Genomic DNA, 18,094 nt, shown 5'->3' with positions numbered 1-18,094 from the left:
GGGTATGCTATGCTAATTATATATGTGTGTGTGTATGTGTGTGTGTGTGTATGTATATGTACACATACATATATACATATGTACCAATACACATATATATAATACTAGCTGTGCCTGGCCACGCGTTGCTGTGGCGAAGTCTGGTGGTCTGGGAAATAAAGTATTGAGGAATTGGTGGTAGTTAAGGTCAAGGGTAAAGGTTTTCCCCTGACATTAAGTCCAGTCGTGTCTGACTCTGGAGGTTGGTGCTCATCTCCATTTCTAAGCCGAAGAGCCGGCATTGTCCGTAGACTCCTCCAAGGTCATGTGGGATGACTGCATGGAGCGGCGTTACCTTCCCGCCCGAGCAGTACCTATTGATGCACTTACATTTGCATGTTTTCGAACTTCTGGGTTGGCAGAAGCTGGGGCTAACAGTGGGGGCTCTCTCTGCTCCCCCAATTCAAACCTGTGGCCTTTCGGTCCAGAAGTTCAGCAGCTCAGCGCTTTAACACGCTGCGCCATCAGGGGATATTATTTCCTAAAGGTTGTGAATATACAATATTTCTGATTGGGTTTTTTTGTTTGTTGGAGGCAAGTATGAATGCTGCAATTAGGAAAAATGATTAGGATGTAATGGCCTTGCAGCTTTAAAGCCTGGCTGTTTCCTCCCTGAGTGAATTTTTTGTTGGGAGGTGTTAGCTGGCCCTGATTGTTTCCTGTCTGGAATTCCCTTGTTTTCAGAGTGGTGTTGTTTGCGATATTTTATGTGCTTCTACTGTCTGTGGCCCTGAGAAAACAGGATTTGCCAGACTTTGATGATGGGAATACTTTGTTGGGAGGTGTTAGCTGGCCCCGATTGTTTCCTGTTTGGAATTCCCCTGTTTATTTACTGTCCTGGTTTTAGAGATTATATTGTTTTGCATTATTCTATCCCAGTAATTATTTCATATTAAAGAAGAATCTCACTTATCCAACATTCGCTTATACAATGTTCTGGATTATCCAACGCAGTCTGCCTTTTCATAATCAATGTTTTTGTAGTCAGTGTTTTAAATTCATTGTGATATTTTAGTGGTAAATTTGTAAATACAGTACAGTAGAGTCTCACTTATCCAACATAAACGGGCCGGCAGAACGTTGGATAAGAGAATATGTTGGATAATGAGGAATTAAGGATAACCCTATTAAACATCAAATTAAGTTATGATTTTACAAATTAAGCACCAAAACATCATGTTAGACAACACATTTGGCAGAAAAAGTAGTTCAGTACACAGTAATGCTATATAGTAATTACTGTATTTATGAATTTAGCACCAAAATATCACGATATATTGAAAGCATTGACTACAAAAATGCGTTGGATAATCCAGAACGTTGGATAAGTGAGACTCTACTGTAAATACTACATAGCATTACTGCGCATGGAACTACTTTTTCTGTCAAATTTGTTGTATAATATGATGTTTTGGTGCTTAATTTGTATAACGATTACCTAATTTGATGTTTAATTGGCTTTTCCTGAATCCCTTCTTATTATCCAACATATTCACTTATCCTGCCGGCCTGTTTATGTTGGATAAGTGAGACTCTACTGTATATTGATAATCTTAAATTATCTGCTTAGAACTGGATTATATGAGGCCCCTTCTTCACAGCTGTATAAAATGCACACTGAAGTGGATTATATGGCAGTGTGGAGTCAAGATAATCCAGTGCAAAGCAGATAATATAAGATTCTAAATGGGTTATATAGCTGTGTGGAAGGGCCTTGAGTCTACACTGCCATATAATCCAGTGCAAATTAGATAATCTGTGGAAGAAGTCTAAGTGAGGCCTAAATCTGCCTGTCCCCTAACTGAAACCTGGCTGTCCCTTGGTTGCTAGGCAACCAAGTGGGCAGAGATTAGCCCTCTAAACTGGCAGCAATTGGATAAAAAAAATTATTGCTCTCCCTCTAATTAGGACTTTATTTTTCTTTTCTTTTTGTTGTATCAACCTTGAGACGTGGATGATGGGTTGTGTTGTCAAATTTTGAGGTTGGGGGGCCTGTACTTTTGTTGTTTTGTGAATTGCCGTGATGCCATCACTCTTTTATATATATATAGATAATTTACAATAATATATAATTTTATAATATATTGTATATGCATATAATATTACAGTAGAGTCTCACTTATCCAACGTTCTAGATTATCCAACGCATTTCTGTAGTCAATGTTTTCAATATATCATGATATTTTGGTGCTAAATTCATGAATACAGTAATTAATACATAGCATTAATGTGTAATGAACTACCTTTTCTGTCAAATTTGTTGTATAACATGATGTTTTGGTGCTTAATTTGTAAAATCATAACCTATTTTGATGTTTAATAGGCTTTTTCTTAATCCATCCTTATTATCCAACATATTCACTTATCCAACATTCTGCCAGCCCGTTTATGTTGGATAAGTGAGACTCTACTGTAATAATATTATTTTGTAATACAATATAATACAATATAATAATGTTAATTATATATTATATTACATGTAATATTAATAATAATACAATATATTGATATAGTAAGTATAGTAATTTATTGCCAGTATTGTGCTATTCTAATAATATAAAATTGTATGTAAATTTAATTTGTAAGCCACTCTTAGTCCCCTTCGGGGTGAGAAGGGCGGGATATAAATGTATTAAATAAATAAATAATAATAAATAGGGTATAGACATCCAGTGATAATGCAGCATGTCTCATTAAAAGGCACACCCACTTTTTTAATGTTTATTTATTTTAATTCATTCAAATAACATACATTGCAAGTGTTTGTTGCATACAGTGCAATACTTTCATCTATTAGTCTTTCATAATCATTTCTCAGACAATATATTTTCAATATGGGGTCACAGTCTTCTATTTGAATAGTACATATACAAATATTATAAGTTTATATATTGTAATAGTATTAATAATATTACAGTAGAGTCTCACTTATCCAACATAAACGGGCTGGCAGAACGTTGGATAAGCGAATATGTTGGATAATAAGGAGAGATTAAGGAAAAGACTATTAAACATCAAATTAGGTTATGATTTTACAAATTGAGCACCAAAACATCATGTTATACAACAAATTTGACAGAAAAAGTAGTTCAATACACAGTAATGCTATGTAGTAATTACTGTATTTACGAATTTAGCACCAAAATATCATGGTATATTGGAAACATTGACCACAAAAATGCGTTGGATAATCCAGAATGTTGGATAAGTGAGACTCTACTGTAATTAATATTATTATATTGTATTATTAGTATTATATAGTATTGCAAAATATTATTAATATTATATGTATATACAATATATTATATTATATATTATTTTAAATTAATATTATATGCATATACAATATATTATAATAATGTTATAATGTTGGATCTTTGATAACACAGGCTCTATTCCGACATCCTTTCAAACCTAGAAGAAATAAACCTCTGTTCCTTTTGCTTTCAAACAGGGTGTATGCCCTAATTATGTTGTTGGGAAATCGACCCCCTTCCCCAAAAAGAATGAATTAAGAACAATGTGTATTTATTTATATATAAATATATACACACAAAGCGGGACTCGAACTCGCGACCTCCAGGACAAAACTCCACCATTTATTTTTGATTCTTTTTCCTTTTCAAACGCAGAGCGCTAATTGGTCCTTTTTAAACCGTTGGCGTCAGAGCCTGGCAACCAATCACGAATGGACCTTAACGCGGTGTTCGAAAGGGGCGGGGCGCCGAGAGAAAAAGAGAGAGAGTGTGTGAAATGAAACAAGGCCAGGGTTGTGACGACACAGAGGAGGGCGGGCCTTGCTGTTGGCGCCTGCGCAGAACAGAGAATGAGAGAGCAAACAAGGCTACTGTGACGCCTGCGCAGAACCGAGGCCAAGAGAGAGAGAGGGAGAGGGAGAAAACAAGGCCACTGTGACGACACACAGCCTTGCTGTTGGCGCCTGCGCAGAACCAAGGCCGGCTAAAGGTTGGAGAAGGCAACGATCTGCGCATGCGCGTTGGGGTCTGGTCTTGCCCCGCGGCCGCCTTTTCCGGTTTCCGCTTCCGTTCCGGCGCATGCGCGGGACCGGTGCGGCCTGTGGAGGCGGCCGCCGCCTCCTCCTCCGCCTCCTCCATGGCTCAGGCCGAGAAGATGGAGCTGGACCTGGAGCTGCTGCCGCCGGCCGGGAGCAACAGCGGCGGCGTCGACGGGGGAGGCCTGAGGCGCTCCAACAGCGCCCCCCTCATCCACGGCCTCAGGTGACTGCAACTCCCATTGCCCCCTGCAGAAACAGGCCTGGCCTAGTGGGAGTGCTGTGAGCCCAAAGCCTGGCTGGATTGCTTTCCCAGTTGGATCCCTCTCCAGGGGTGAGACCTCAGCCTCACCTCCGATGCGTCGGACTACAATCCCCATCACCCCCATCGCTGGCCTGCGTGGCTTGTGTGTGGCTCGCCTTCCATAGAATCATAGAATAGTAGAGTTGGAAGAGACCTCCTGGGCCATCCAGTCCAACCCCCTGGCAAGAAGCAGGAAATCGCATTCAAAGCACCCCCGACAGATGGCCATCCAGTCTCTGCTTAAAAGCCTCCAAAGAAGGAGCCTTCCTTCCCAGGATGAGCTAGGCTTCTGTTCCACTGCCATGGAGGGCCTTTCAGCCTCCCTGCAAACATACCACACTACGATTCCCATCACCCCTTTCCTCATTGGGTGCCTCACCTGTAGCCAGAGGCATTTTAGCCTTTCACATGGTGTATTGTAATGCACCTCCCTTCATCCCCAGAGCTAGCCATGCCGATAGGAGTATTGAACTATTAGATATTTTTTTTTCGTGTCAGGAGCAACCGAAGTTGCTTCTGGAGTGAGAGAATTGGCCATCTGCAAGGACGTTGCCCAGGGGACGCCCGAATGTTTTGATGTTTACTATCCTTGTGGGAGGCTTCTCTCATGTCCCCGCATGGAGCTGGAGCTGATAGAGGGAGCTCATCCGCGCTCTTCCCAGGTGGGATTCGAACCTGGCAGTCTTCAGGTCAGCAACCCAACCTTCAAGTCACAAGGCTTTTATCCCCTAGGCCACCGGAGGCTCCTTATTAGATTATGACCTATTAGGATCACGATGTATTGGGTAGCAGGGCTTCAGAAGTGTTCCTTTAATTTTTTAGGTAATGAGAGATCACTGGGTACATAAATACCTTGTTTCTATGATTCTATTAAATGCTCTCAACAGACAAAGATTCAAGTAGGCTTCTTTTAAAATAATAATAAAACTTTATTTATACCCCTCCACCATCTCGCTGCGGGGACTCAGGGTGGCTTACACAGAGCCCTGGTGGCGAAGTGTGTTAAAGCACTGAGCTGCTGAACTTGCGGACCAAAAGGTCCCAGGTTCAAATCCCAGGAGTGGAGTGAGCGCCCGCTGTTAGCTCCAGCTTCTGCCAACCTAGCAGTTCGAAAAAATGCAAATGTGAGTAGATTAATAGGTACCGCTCCAGTGGGAAGGTAACGGCGCTCCATGCAGTCATGCCGGCCACATGACCTTTGAGTTGTCTACGGACAACGCCGGCTCTTCGGCTTAAAAATGGAGATGAGCACCAACCCCCAGAGTCAGACATGACTGGACTTAACGTCAGGGGAAACCTTTACCTTTACATGGGGCAGAGGCCCAAACAACATAAGGACAAAATATAAGCAACCTAATACAAATCACAATATAAAAAGATAAAACCGTAATACAATATATCAATTAGAACAACAATACAAGGATAAAAAATTGCCATTAAAATTGCAAGAAATATTGTCCAACAGTATAACGCTCATTAACTGTTCCTTTTTTCCCTTTCAGTGACAATTCACAGGTGTTTCAGCCTTATGTCTTGCGGACCCGCAGGAACAGCACAACCGTTATGAACCGGCACAGCATGGTAAATATTCGTAAAGAAGCAACTTTCAAAGTTTAAGTAGATAAGTCACCCTATAATAATAATATAATAATAATCACATCAAGTGGAGGCTGTGAGGTCTCCAATTGTGGCTTCAGCTGTTACATAAAAGAAGATGAAGCTCAAAGTGGAAATTCATTAGATGAAATGCATCTTCTATATTATGAAATATTTCTGTGGAGTCAGTGTTGCAAAAATTTGCACAAAATGCTACAAAATGGACATTATTTTGAAGGCAAAGCTAATGCCACTTTGTTGTCTTGGATAATTGATACAGCTCTGTAATTACGTAGTAATTCACAGAAACTTGTAGTTTCCAGCCTTGCATATTATATATACAAACGCATACATAGTTTCATTGGTATGTTTTTCCTCTCATGTCTTGAATTAGTTGTGTGAACATCTGTAGAAACAAAAATGTTACTTCTTTAATGTTTTGGCAAAGCAAATTATGTTGCACAGATATGAAGAATTGTTTAGTTAGATTTTACAGTGATTACAGACCCACTCACATCTTCCTTTGTCACATATTTAGATGGTGGCATTCAGTTGCTTCTGCATGATGGAAACTTGTCATTCTTCTTTCTTCTGGGAGAATGAATATTCCTTCAATGCTATAAAAATCAAGGAGTTTTCAGGGCCACCTGCCTTGGAGTAGAGGCTGAGTGGTAGTATATTTCTCCTACATTAAAATAAGAGAGCTCATTGGGTTGCTGTGAATTTTCCGGGCTGTATGGCCATGTTCCAGAAGTATTCTCACCTGATGTTTTGCCCACATCTGTGGCAGGCATCCTCAGAGGTTGTGAGGTTTGTTGGAAACTAGGCAAGTGAGGTTTATGTATCTGTGGAAAGTCCAGGGTGGGAGAAAGAACTCTTGTCTGTTGGAGGCAAGTGTGAATGTTGCAGTTGGCCACCTTGATTAGAATTGAATGGCCTCATATATGTAGAATAATGCACATATATGTAGAATAATGCACAATTTGCAGGGAGCTGAAGCTGTGAAGGTTGTCAGTTTATCTTCCTGTAGAACGAAGGATTTATTTAGTAATTACAAGAATGAGTTTCAAGTGCTAAAGGTAGCTGTTCAAATTATCCTTTTTAACTAATATAGTGCAAGATCTGGGGGTAAGTTTTAAACAAAAGAAAAGTTTGTTGTAATTTGTAAAAAGTATGTATATTTTTTCCCAGTTGATCTCATCATCTCCGATTCGTATCCCTAGCAGCCGGCTCCATCAAATCAGAAGGGTGAGTTGCTTTACATTTCTTCTATTTATGTATCAATATGGCACACTCTTTTCCGATTTCTTAACTGCTTCAGCATATGTTTGATAAAATGACAGTCTCAGTGGTTTAAATACCAGTTCTGCGTTCCCATAAATTCCAGCTTACAGAGGCACAAATATTATATTTATGAAGGTTAACTTTTGCAAATATAACACTTTGTAATAAAATTAAAAAATATATATGTTCCTGGTTTGTAAGTGTTATTTTCTGTTTAATTGTGCAGTCTTTACTTTGAAATTAGTTGGTCTACTCCAGAAACTTTGTTTTTGTGGCTGCCACAAACTAAGCTGAATTAGTTGAGACTCAATGAGATATTCATTAAAAAAACTAGAGCAAAATGTACTGCAGCATGTCTCACAGAAACAAAGTTTTTGTGATTTAATAAACTTTTTCCATGTTTTTATGATAGAAGCAATTAGGAAATGACATTTATAACCCAGGATCAAAAATCGTATTACATATTATAATGGGTGCCAACTGTGAAGTCCCTCTTTGCAAATGTGCAGAATGGAGGTGGCACAGTGTAGCTCTAACCCTTGCTATCTGACATGTTTGTTTGCTAATTACATAATTGAAATATTGCCATCCTGCCCTGGGTCTGAAAAGTCATAAAAGAAGTGTTATACTGTTCAATAAAATCAAAGTGTTGGAGCTCCAAGAGACTTGAAACCCAGCCATGATCACCATAGTAAACATAGGTGAGCAACCAGGTTTTGTGTTGAAAGGAAGCCAAGATCGGGCATCTTTGATCAGGCAACGATAGGGAGGATTTTCTACAATAAACCAGCAGGACTACATTCACAATAAAACTTAGTAGAACGGATTTGATCCACTGCAGAGATTGGATGTTGCAGGTTTGAATGCTTTCTCTTAAAAAATAAAATAACACCCTAACCAAGCTTTCTCAAAACTGTGTTGTCGAAGGCTTTCATGGCTGGAATCGCTGGGTTGCTGTGAGTTTTCTGGGCTGTATGGCCATGTTCCAGAAGCATTCTCTCCTGACGTTTTGCCCACATCTATAGCAAGCATCTTCAGAAGTTGTGAGATATATTGGAAACTAGGCCAGGGACATTTATATATCTGTGGAATGTCCAGGGTGAGAGAAAGAACTTTTGTCTGTTGGAAGTAAGTGTGGATGTTGCAATTAATCACCTTGATTAGGGTTGAAAAGCCTTGCAGCTTCAAGGCCTGGCTGCTTTCTGCCTGGACGAATTCTTTGTTGGGAGGTGTTAGCTGTCCCTGATTATTTCATGTTTCTCCCACCCTGGACCTTCCACAGATATATAAACCTTCCTTGCCTAGTCTCTAATATATCTCATAACTTCTGAAAACCCCTGCCATAGATGTAGGCGAAACAGCAGGAGAGAATGCTCCTGGAAACATGGCCATGCAGCCCGGAAAACTCACAGCAACCCACTATCTCAAAACACTCTCGCTGACGCATCCACAATTGGTTTGTAGGCATTTATATAGGAAACATAAACATGCAACTCCCCATCTTCAGAGATGGTGCCATCCACCTGCACTTGGTACTTCTGCTGGTCAGGCAAGTTAGTTTTAATTCCGGTTGATATGACAACTGATATGCTGCTGCTCCGCCAGAAGTCATGAAGAGCTAAGACGTGCCTTCTTATACTTCCCTAGGAGGAAGGAGTGGATTTGATGAATAGAGAAACAGCACACGAGAGGTGGGTATGACTAAAGTGCCATGACGCTGTGCTCACTCCTGTCCTGTTGCAGCCACTAATGGGCCTTTTTGTATTTTAGGGAAGTGCAAACAGCAATGCAGATAAGCCAGTCATGGGAGGAAAGCTTGAGCCTGGTAATCTCTTTACGGATGTTTTAATGCCACCCCGTCGCTTAATCAGTCGACCTAAAAGTGAAAGAGTGGAATGACCTGCAGTTGGGGATCCTGTGGGCTCCACTCTCTTTCTGCCAGAACTTGTGAGGCTGAGCGCCTCAAGTTGCTCTCTCCTGTGAGGCTATAAACCTGGTGCTTTGTGTTCTCAGAGTGACAACGACTTGGACAAATCAGACAAATCTTCATCTCCAAAGAGGATAGACTTCATTCCCGTTTCTCCGGCACCTTCTCCTACAAGAGGTATAGGAAAGGTATGTCTCAAAAGGAAGCACAGAAAGCCAGATTTTTATGTTCCAAAGAAGTGTCTTGGTGTGACTTAATTGCTTTGTGGCTGATTTGGGAGGTGTCCTTAATGTTATTCTTTAAAACTGTGTTTACAAATATCCAAAATCAAGAATGTTCTGTTGTTACCGTGATCTACCCAAAACTATTTAAATGACTTTAAATCCATGTTTGTGTCCCTTAGCAATGCTTCTCGCCATCTCTGCAAATGTTTGTGAGCAGTAATGGACTGCCTCCGAGTCCCATTCCCAGCCCCACCAGGAGGTTTTCAAAGTGAGTTGATAAGCCATACAAATAATAAAATCTCTGTAATAATAAGATTTTTCACTGGGAATGTCTTGAGCAAAAGGAGACCCACTAAGATTTATTCCATGTGGCTCTTTGCTTCAGCAAAGCTTGGGTGGGTTTTTCTTTTCTTTTTATTGATACGAGAGTGGGCCAAAAAGTTTTTATTAATACAAGAGTGGGTCAAAAATGTTATGAATGAACATACAACCGTAGAAGTTGCTACAGATCATAGCTTGAACTATCCTATACACGAAACTACAGTCCAGCATAGTCACCATCAATTTGTACACATTTGCGCCTTCGTTTAACCCAGGCATCAAAGCCATTTTGGAAAATTCAGGGTCTTGCTTCGTGACCCATGATGTTTAAAGCTGTAACAACTTCTGCTGTTATATGTTCATTCATAATGTTTTTATGACACAAGAGACAAAACTTTTTGACACGCTCATACATTTCATTCAGATGTGTTGGTGTTTCTGATCATTGTATCCATGATTCCAGTATTAAACACAACCGCATCCAAGGCAGTTTTCTTTATAGAGACCTTTAGCTGAGATTCATGTCTCCCTTTAAGAATTGAGAATTTAAGTATTCATTTTCTCATCCTGATAGGGAAAGCATTCCCCCCTTTATTAAATTGAAAGTCAAATATGGAGTGCTGTAAAGACCCCAGCAATGGAAATAGGATAATTTTCGATGCAAGACTTTGCACAGTAGATTTTTCAAATTATTATTGTTATTATTCTTAAATTATTATATAATAATAAAACAGAACATGTAAGTATTGCATTTTTAAGCCTCTCTGACTCAAATTCAAACTTGGCTGTGAAATAGCCTAAGAATGGAAGAAATCTTTGACAGGACTTCTCATTTGGTAAATAGTAATTGTTTCATTCTGGAGTTTCAACTCTACTGAAGGTTATAATGCTTATTCTTTGTTTTGGGAATTGGCTATATGGGAATGTAATCTTTCACAGATGAGCTTTAAAGAAGTTTGAGCATGTGTTAATGCTGAACTTTAATGTTGCAGCTGAATTCGGGTCTTTCTATGTATAATTTTTAGCAGGAGAAGCCAGAGTCCCATCAACTGCATCAGGCCCAGTGTTCTTGGTCCCATTAAAAGGAAAGGTATGTGGTGCCTCCAGAATATCTGTGAATAGAGGAGTCTTTTTTGTGTAATATATGTTAGATTAGGAGCAATGGAATCAACTTTCCTTAAAGATGGTAATCGCATCACCTCTTGGTATTTTCCATTCTAAACATACCCTGCTTTGGGTTGCTGTGGGTTTTCCAGGCTGTATGGCCATGTTCCAGAAGCATTATCTCCTGATGTTTCATCCATATCTATGGCAGGCATCCTCAGAGGTTGTGAGGTATATTGGAAACAAGGGAGGTTTATATATCTGTGGAAGGTCCAGGGAGGGAGAAAGAACTCTTGTTTGTTGGAGGCGGGTGTGAATGTTGCAATTAGTCACCTTGATTAGCATTGAAAACCCTTGCAGCTTCAAGGCCTGGCTAATTCCTGCCTGGGGGAATCCTTTGTTTGGAAGTGTTAGCTAGCCCTGATAGTTTCCTATATGAAATTCCCCTGTCTTCTCAGTGTTGTTCTTTATTTACTGCCCTGATTTTAGAGGGTTTTTTTAAATACTGGTAGCCAGATTTTGTCAATTTCACAGTTTCCTCCTTTCTGTTGAAATTGTCCACATGCTTGTGGATTTCAGTGGCTCTTCTGTGTGGTCTGACATGGTGGTGGTTAGAGTGCTTTCTCAACCACTCTTCATATAGGTCTTGTTTATTGGGCTTTTTTCACTTTTGGATTGTCTGTCATAGCAGCTGATAACCCTCTGTAACAAAATTTAAAAAATGTTCTGTTACTGGTTTGAAAGTGTTATTTTCCTTACTTTGAAAGTAGCCGTTGTCCTGCAAGAACTTTGTTTCTGTGTCTGTCACAAAGTATGCTGAATTAATTGAGATATTCCTTGGAAAACTATAGTAAAATGTGCTGCAGGATGTCCCTCCCACAAAACTTCAATAAACCTGTTTCCATGTTTTTGTGATAGAACCAATAATGAAATTAGATTTATAACCCAGGAACAAAAACGGTGATACATAGTGTAATTTTCCTGCATGAGAAAAGTTCATTGTTCTTGAATGGTAGTATATTTCTCGGACAAAAAATCTCATCAATCATTAATCTTCACTTGAAATTTTTTTAATTAGATGTAGTGATGACACTGGTATGTCTAGAAAAACATGCTGCCTGTGAAGCATATTTTCAGTTCCCGTCCTGATAAAATTTGGAAACCTTAGATTCCTAGAGTTGGAAGAGACCCCATGGGCCATCCAGTCCAACCCCATTCTGCCAAGGAGCAGAAAAATCGCATGCAAAGCACCCCACACAGATCCAGCCTCTGTTTCAAAGCCTCCAAAGAAGGAGCCTCCACCACACACCAGGGCAGAGAGTTCCACTGCTGAACAGCTCTCACCGTGAGGAAGTTCTTCCTAATGTTCAGGTGGAATCTCCTTTCCAGTAGTTTGAAGCCATTGTTCCACATCCTAGTCTCCAAGGCAGCAGAAAGGATGCTTGCTCTCTCCTCCCTATGACTTCCCCTCACATCGTGATCCATGGCCCTCATTATGTCTCTCAGGCTAAACATGCCTAGCTCTTTAAGCCGCTCCTCATAGGGCTTGTTCTCCAGACCCTTGATCATTTTAGTTGTTCTCTTCTTGACACATTCCAGCTTGTCAACATCTCCCTTAAATTGTGATGCCCAAACCTATCTTGGTCTTCTGAGTCAAGCTAGAATATTTCTTTCCTCCTCTCTGATAACCTTGGTTTTCCTTTACCATAGGTGAAATGGAGACCGAAAGCCAGCCAAAGAGACTATTCCAAGGAACCACGAACATGCTTTCTCCGGATGTGACGCAACTGACAGACCTCAGTTCCTGGTAAAAGTGACCTTAAGGTGGCCATTGCAGTTCAGTGAAAGAAACATTGATCCTTTCACCACCTTGTTTGTTATTTTACTTTATTATATGACCCAATAGTTTCTGCATTGAGTTAGGATGTTTTGTCATTAAATGTACCTCCAGTGTAGACTACATTGATCTACATGGACCATAAGGTCCTGGTGTAAGACAACTTCATACAGTAGAGTCTCACTTATCCAAACTAAACGGGCTGGCAGAACCTTGGATAATCGAATATCTTGGATAATAAGGAGATATTAAAGAAAAGCCTATTAAACATCAAATTAGGTTATGATTTTACAAATTAAGCACCAAAACATCATGTTATACAACAAATTTGACAGAAAAAAGTAGTTCAATATGCAGGAATGTTATCTTGTAATTACTGTATTTACAAATTTAGCACCAAAATATCACTATATATTGAAAACAATGACTACAAAATGGCTTGGATAATCCAGAAGCTTGGATAAGTGAGGCTTGGATAAGTGAGACTCTACTGTATTTCCTTTCATTTAAGAACCTTGTAGTGAAGCTACAATTGGCTGAGCTGCCATGATACCAGTTGTTTTTTGGTTCCTTAAATTGTAAACAGCTAAGATGACCTACAACTGAACATTTAGATATACTAAAATGGTGATGAGGCATGATATAATGCAGAGCTTTCCAAACTTTCCAACTGTCTGTTGGGAGGGCTTTTGTCATGAATAACTTTGCAATAACTTTAAAGCGTTGGTTCTTTTTATTGCAATTTCCAGTGTGAGAGGGTATATCAGAACTTTTACAGAACAACAAAGAACAACATTAGAAATACAGGCATACAGATTCTATGCAGTTACATTGGATTCACAAACTTCCCTACAGCTACATTGGCTAAGCAACAAACAAAGGAGGGTTACGTTTTTACCCTGCCTATTACCATATCTTTTTCTCCCTCCTTGGAGAAGCACCTGCTTAGGCCAGGCCCTGCTTTTCTTGCAGCCTGTCAACACATAATTCCAAAACTTCAAAACGCCAAAATGCATCCTTTTCCTAAGAACAATGCCAAGGATCTGTGTTTTGACTCCATACAATGTAAAATGGCCCCAAAAAGCACTCCTCCTTCCCTTGAGAAAAGGAGCCCAAAGTGACCAGATTGTGTTCCATTGCAGATCTGATCTTCCATACACCATCTCCACAGATCATGGTGGGGAACAGCTTGCTGCCTGTCACACTTTTTGAAATACGGTCACTTATATAGCAATATTTCGCTTATGTCCCAAACTGGTAAATTAATGAGAGACGTCTTCCATCCTGGCGCCATCTCAGTTTCCAGACAGATGTTGACTCTTCTTGATTGGTGTTAGCCTTGTGTTGATTCCTTCTTAACATTATAAACATTTCCTTAACTTAAAAGAGCCATTGTCTCTGATTAATGTAAGCACGTTGTTTCCCCCCAAAACTTCAAGTCAGCAATGTCAACAGTTAATCATTGTCACAGTTCTCATCAGCAATTTTTAATTAAAGGTAAAGGTAAAGGTTTCCCCCTGATGTTTAGTCCAGTCGTGTATGATTCTAGGGGTTGGTGCTCATCTCCATTTCTAAACCGAAGAGCCGGCGTTGTCCATAGACACCTCCAAGGTCATGTGGCTCCAAGGTCAATCCAGTGAGGCCCCATTCATACACCTTTCATTCATCAATTCCATTCAAACCATACATAATGTTAAATCCACATTTATCAAATTTGATAAATGTGCACATCATATTTTATCCTGACACTTTGGCTGTGTCTTCCTACCAGGCAGCCTGTGCTTGTGGGGAGCATTTGTCATGCAACACATGGAAAGACGGAGGCCCCGGTGGCGTAGTGGATTACAGCCTTGTGACTTGAAGGTTGGGTTGCTGATCTGAAAGCTGCCAGGTTCGAATCCCACCCAGGGAGAGCGCGGATGAGCTCCCTCTCTCAGCTCCAGCTCCATGTGGGGACATGAGAGAAGCCTCCCACAAGGATGATAAAAACATCAAAACATCCGGGCGTCCCCTGGGCAACGTCCTTGCAGACGGCCAATTCTCTCACACCAGAAGCGACTTGCAGTTTCTCAAGTCGCTACTGACATGAAAAAAAAAGTTTGGAAAGCTCTGGTATAATGCTTGGAACAGGGGTCCCTAAACTAAGGCCCAGGGGCCAGATGCGGCCCTCCGATGTCATTTACCTGGCCCCCGCCCTCAGTTTTATAATATAATATATTGTATATACATATAATATTGATGATATTATTATAATGTAATACAATATAACACTAATAATAATAATACCATATAATAATATTAATTATATATTCTATATTACATATAATATTACAGTATAGTGGTATAGTTCAATATAGTAATATATAATGCTAATATTGTGCTATGCTAATAATATAATATATTGTACAGTAGAGTCTCATTTATCCAACATTTACTTATCCAATGTTCTGGATTATCCAACGCATTTTTGTAGTCAATGTTTTCAATACATCATGATATTTTGGTGCTAAATTCGTAAATACAGTAATTACTACATAGCATTACTGTGTATTGAACTACTTTTTCTGTCAAATTTGTTGTATAACGTGATGTTTTGGTGCTTAATTTGTAAAAGCATAACCTAATTTGATGTTTAATAGACTTTTCCTTGATCCCTCCTTATTATCCAACATATTCGCTTATCCAACATTCTGCCGGCCCGTTTATGTTGGATAAGTGAGACTCTACTGCATGTACATATGATTTGTAAGCCACTCTGAGTCCCCTTTGGGGTGAGAAGGGCGGGAAATAAATGTAGTAAATAAATGCAGTAAATAAATAAATAATAAATAGACTTAGGCTCACCCAAAGTCTGAAACGACTTGAAGGCACACAACAACAACAACAACAACAATCCTAATTAACTTGACTATCTCATTGGCCAGAAGCAGGACCACACTTCCCATTGAAATCCTGATAAATTGTTTTTATTTTTAAATATTGTATTGTTCTTTCATTGGTCTTGTTGTTGCTGTTGTTGTTTTTGCACTACAAATAAGACATGTGCAGTGTGCATCGGAATTTGTTTGTATTTATTTTTTTTTTCAAATGATAATCCGGCCCCTCAACAGTCTGAAGGATTGTGGACCGGCCGTCGGCTTAAAAAGTTTGAGGACCCCTGGCATGGAAGGTTGGACTGGGGTTCTGGGATCTTTTCTCCACCATGTAAACCTAACGGCCTGCAGTCTGTGATCCCCTGGTTGCCTTTAGCCTCCCGCTAACCCCATGGCTTCCCTCCTTTGTCTCTCTCCCTCTAGCTTGTCTTCGGACCTCCTTGACGGGAGCAGCAGCAGCATGGGCTCTTCCTCCGACTCCTTGGCCAAAGGCGGCGGCGTGGCTGCTGCGGAGTCTCCCATCGCCTGCCCAGACTCCTGCTCCTCCTTCCTCTTGATGGAGGACCTTTCGCCCAAGTGACTTTGCCGGGCCCTCCACCAGCCTCCGCCTGCGTCTACGCCATTCCCTCGCTGTACGTTGGTACAGAGAAAGAAGCCCGCCGAGCTGAATCCTCTAGGATGCCAGGGTTTGAACCCAGAGTGGAAATATTAACATTAACTTCTTTTTTTCGGCAACATCTCCAAGTGGTTTCGATCCTCCTTTATATATGGGCCGTGTGGATATCCCGTTTGGTGATTCATTTTCTCAAACGAGATTCTTTTACCTGCTTCCGCTCAGAGCACACAAACCTCCGAGAAAAACTAGATACCCTTTTTAAAAAATCCCTCATTTGTATTAGCAGATGGAAAAAACCTGTTGCTATTACAGAACTTTTTAGTTTGAGATCCTCCTGGATTAGATGAGCCTCAATACTTGGCTCAGGAAAAGGTTTTATTTTTCCCGCTGGCATATTTGGAGCCCCAAATCCCCAACCCAGAATGCACTTAATAGGAAATTATTTTCCCCCTTTTCGTTTCCCAAAGATTTCCAGCGGATACTTCCGTGGGCAATGGCTGCTGGGAGCCAAAAAGATGTCTCTGGGAGCAGGGGTTTTATGGATACTGCTGCTTGTAGGCTCAGTTATGGAGGACCCTAAGTTGTGTCTTTGGAGTTTGGATCCGTGGCTATGATTTGCAAAGGTTTATGGCAGTGGCCGGTGTCCCTGAGACATATTGTGCCTTTGTGGGACGTAGCCGCAAAAGGGAGGAATGTAAAAGCAGAGGGGTTTGGGGGTGGCTTCGAAGAGGCCATTTGGTTGCAAATTTCCTCAATCCACTTTGGAGAGTAAGGTGCATACGGATTGTGGGATATATCCTCCCATTAGGCCCTCTTGGAAAGAGCAGGCCAATAACATAGCATCAGTTGTTATAAAGGCTTTACTGTTTGTCTAGACTAGACATGGGGAAACTTGGGTCTTCCAGGTGTTTTGGACTTCAACTCCCAGCATTCCTAACAGCCTCAGGCCCCTTCCTTTTCCCCCTCCGCCACTTAAGCGGCGGAGGGGGAAAAGGAAGGGGCCTGAGGCTGTTAGGAATGATGGGAGTTGAAGTCCAAAACACCTGGAAAGTCAAACTTTGTTCATGCCTGGTCTAGACGTGAACACAGGATGCGTTACTTATAAAAGAGAGAGAGAGAGAGAGAGAGAGATCCATTTGTAATCTACTGTGTTATGCTATTTATTATTTATAACTGTAAAAAGAAATAGTCTGGTGACGAATTATAGTATTTTTTTATGATTGAGAAAAACCCTCTTTTTATGTTCCGTGAGTCCTAGCTGGGCTGGATTTAAAGAGGCGCAGCTACTTCTTGCCAGGAAAAAAAAAGGAAATAAACATATGCTTCCAGTCCCCACCTTGAATGTTTGTTCAGTCATTCCCAGGCTCTTGTTGTCCAAAGCTACAACTCTTTTGGTAAGAGAATAGCACTGAAATGGATGTGAGATTGTGCTCCACTGAGTCTGCCTCTGACCACCCTTGCCCTTTGGACGTTTGGGAAGAGAGCATTTGGTTTTCCCATATTTTTGCATTCAAAAAACATTGGTTTGGAATTGTAATAAGTACTGGATTTGGGCCAAACGTGCCTCTGTTAAGTGTATTTTGCCTGTGGAGAGTTAGTTTCCCCACTTCCAATAAATGTGCATATTGTAAAAATAAATATTATCCAGGGGTATCATTTCTTCTCTTCCTTTTTTACAAGAAGACTGTGTTTGCGTTGCATTCGTATCTAAATACAGTGCTATCGGTTGCCACTTGTATGACAATATTGATCATTGGTGCTATTATTGTAGTGTCAAAGGCTTTCATGGCCAGAATCACTGGGTTGATGGGAGTTTTCCGGGCTGACTGGCCATGTTCCAGAAGCATTCTCTCCTGATGTTTTGCCCACATCTAGGGCAGGCATCCTCGGAGGTTGCGAGGTCTGTTGGAGATTAAATACAATTTAAGAACTAAAACTGTACAAACATTCAAACGAA

General features: G+C 40.6%; 1 protein-coding gene and 1 non-coding gene across 4 annotated transcripts; both read left to right on the top strand.

The window, feature by feature from the left end:
• The first annotated feature begins 3,994 nt into the window (after positions 1 to 3,994).
• On the top strand, positions 3,995 to 17,775 carry pabir2 (PABIR family member 2). Of its 3 annotated transcripts, none has more exons than XM_008122832.2 (10): positions 3,995 to 4,277; positions 5,858 to 5,936; positions 7,143 to 7,199; positions 8,883 to 8,926; positions 9,006 to 9,060; positions 9,249 to 9,350; positions 9,566 to 9,654; positions 10,733 to 10,797; positions 12,522 to 12,635; positions 15,945 to 16,084. In XM_008122832.2, the coding sequence occupies exons 1-9, from the start codon at positions 4,030 to 4,032 to the stop codon at positions 12,620 to 12,622; spliced, it is 840 nt and encodes a 279-aa protein (XP_008121039.1). In that variant the 5' UTR covers positions 3,995 to 4,029; the 3' UTR covers positions 12,623 to 12,635; positions 15,945 to 16,084. The 3 variants fall into 3 exon arrangements, with proteins under 3 accessions (XP_008121039.1, XP_008121038.1, XP_003228987.2); XM_008122831.3 differs by having other exon boundaries at positions 3,997 to 4,277; positions 10,736 to 10,797; positions 12,522 to 12,618; positions 15,945 to 17,775; XM_003228939.4 differs by having other exon boundaries at positions 4,015 to 4,277; positions 12,522 to 12,618; positions 15,945 to 17,775.
• Positions 6,510 to 6,644, top strand: LOC134294139 (small nucleolar RNA U109). Its single transcript, XR_010001110.1, has one exon. It is a non-coding gene; the product is annotated as a small nucleolar RNA U109 (small nucleolar RNA).
• Positions 17,776 to 18,094: the final 319 nt, after the last annotated feature.

The sequence above is a fragment of the Anolis carolinensis genome, unplaced genomic scaffold (assembly GCF_035594765.1).
Source record: "Anolis carolinensis isolate JA03-04 unplaced genomic scaffold, rAnoCar3.1.pri scaffold_12, whole genome shotgun sequence".
In the NCBI taxonomy this organism is placed as follows: Eukaryota; Metazoa; Chordata; class Lepidosauria; order Squamata; family Dactyloidae; genus Anolis; species Anolis carolinensis.
Note: the sequence above shows the minus strand (reverse complement) of the source record. Positions and strands in the feature narration are given on the sequence as shown.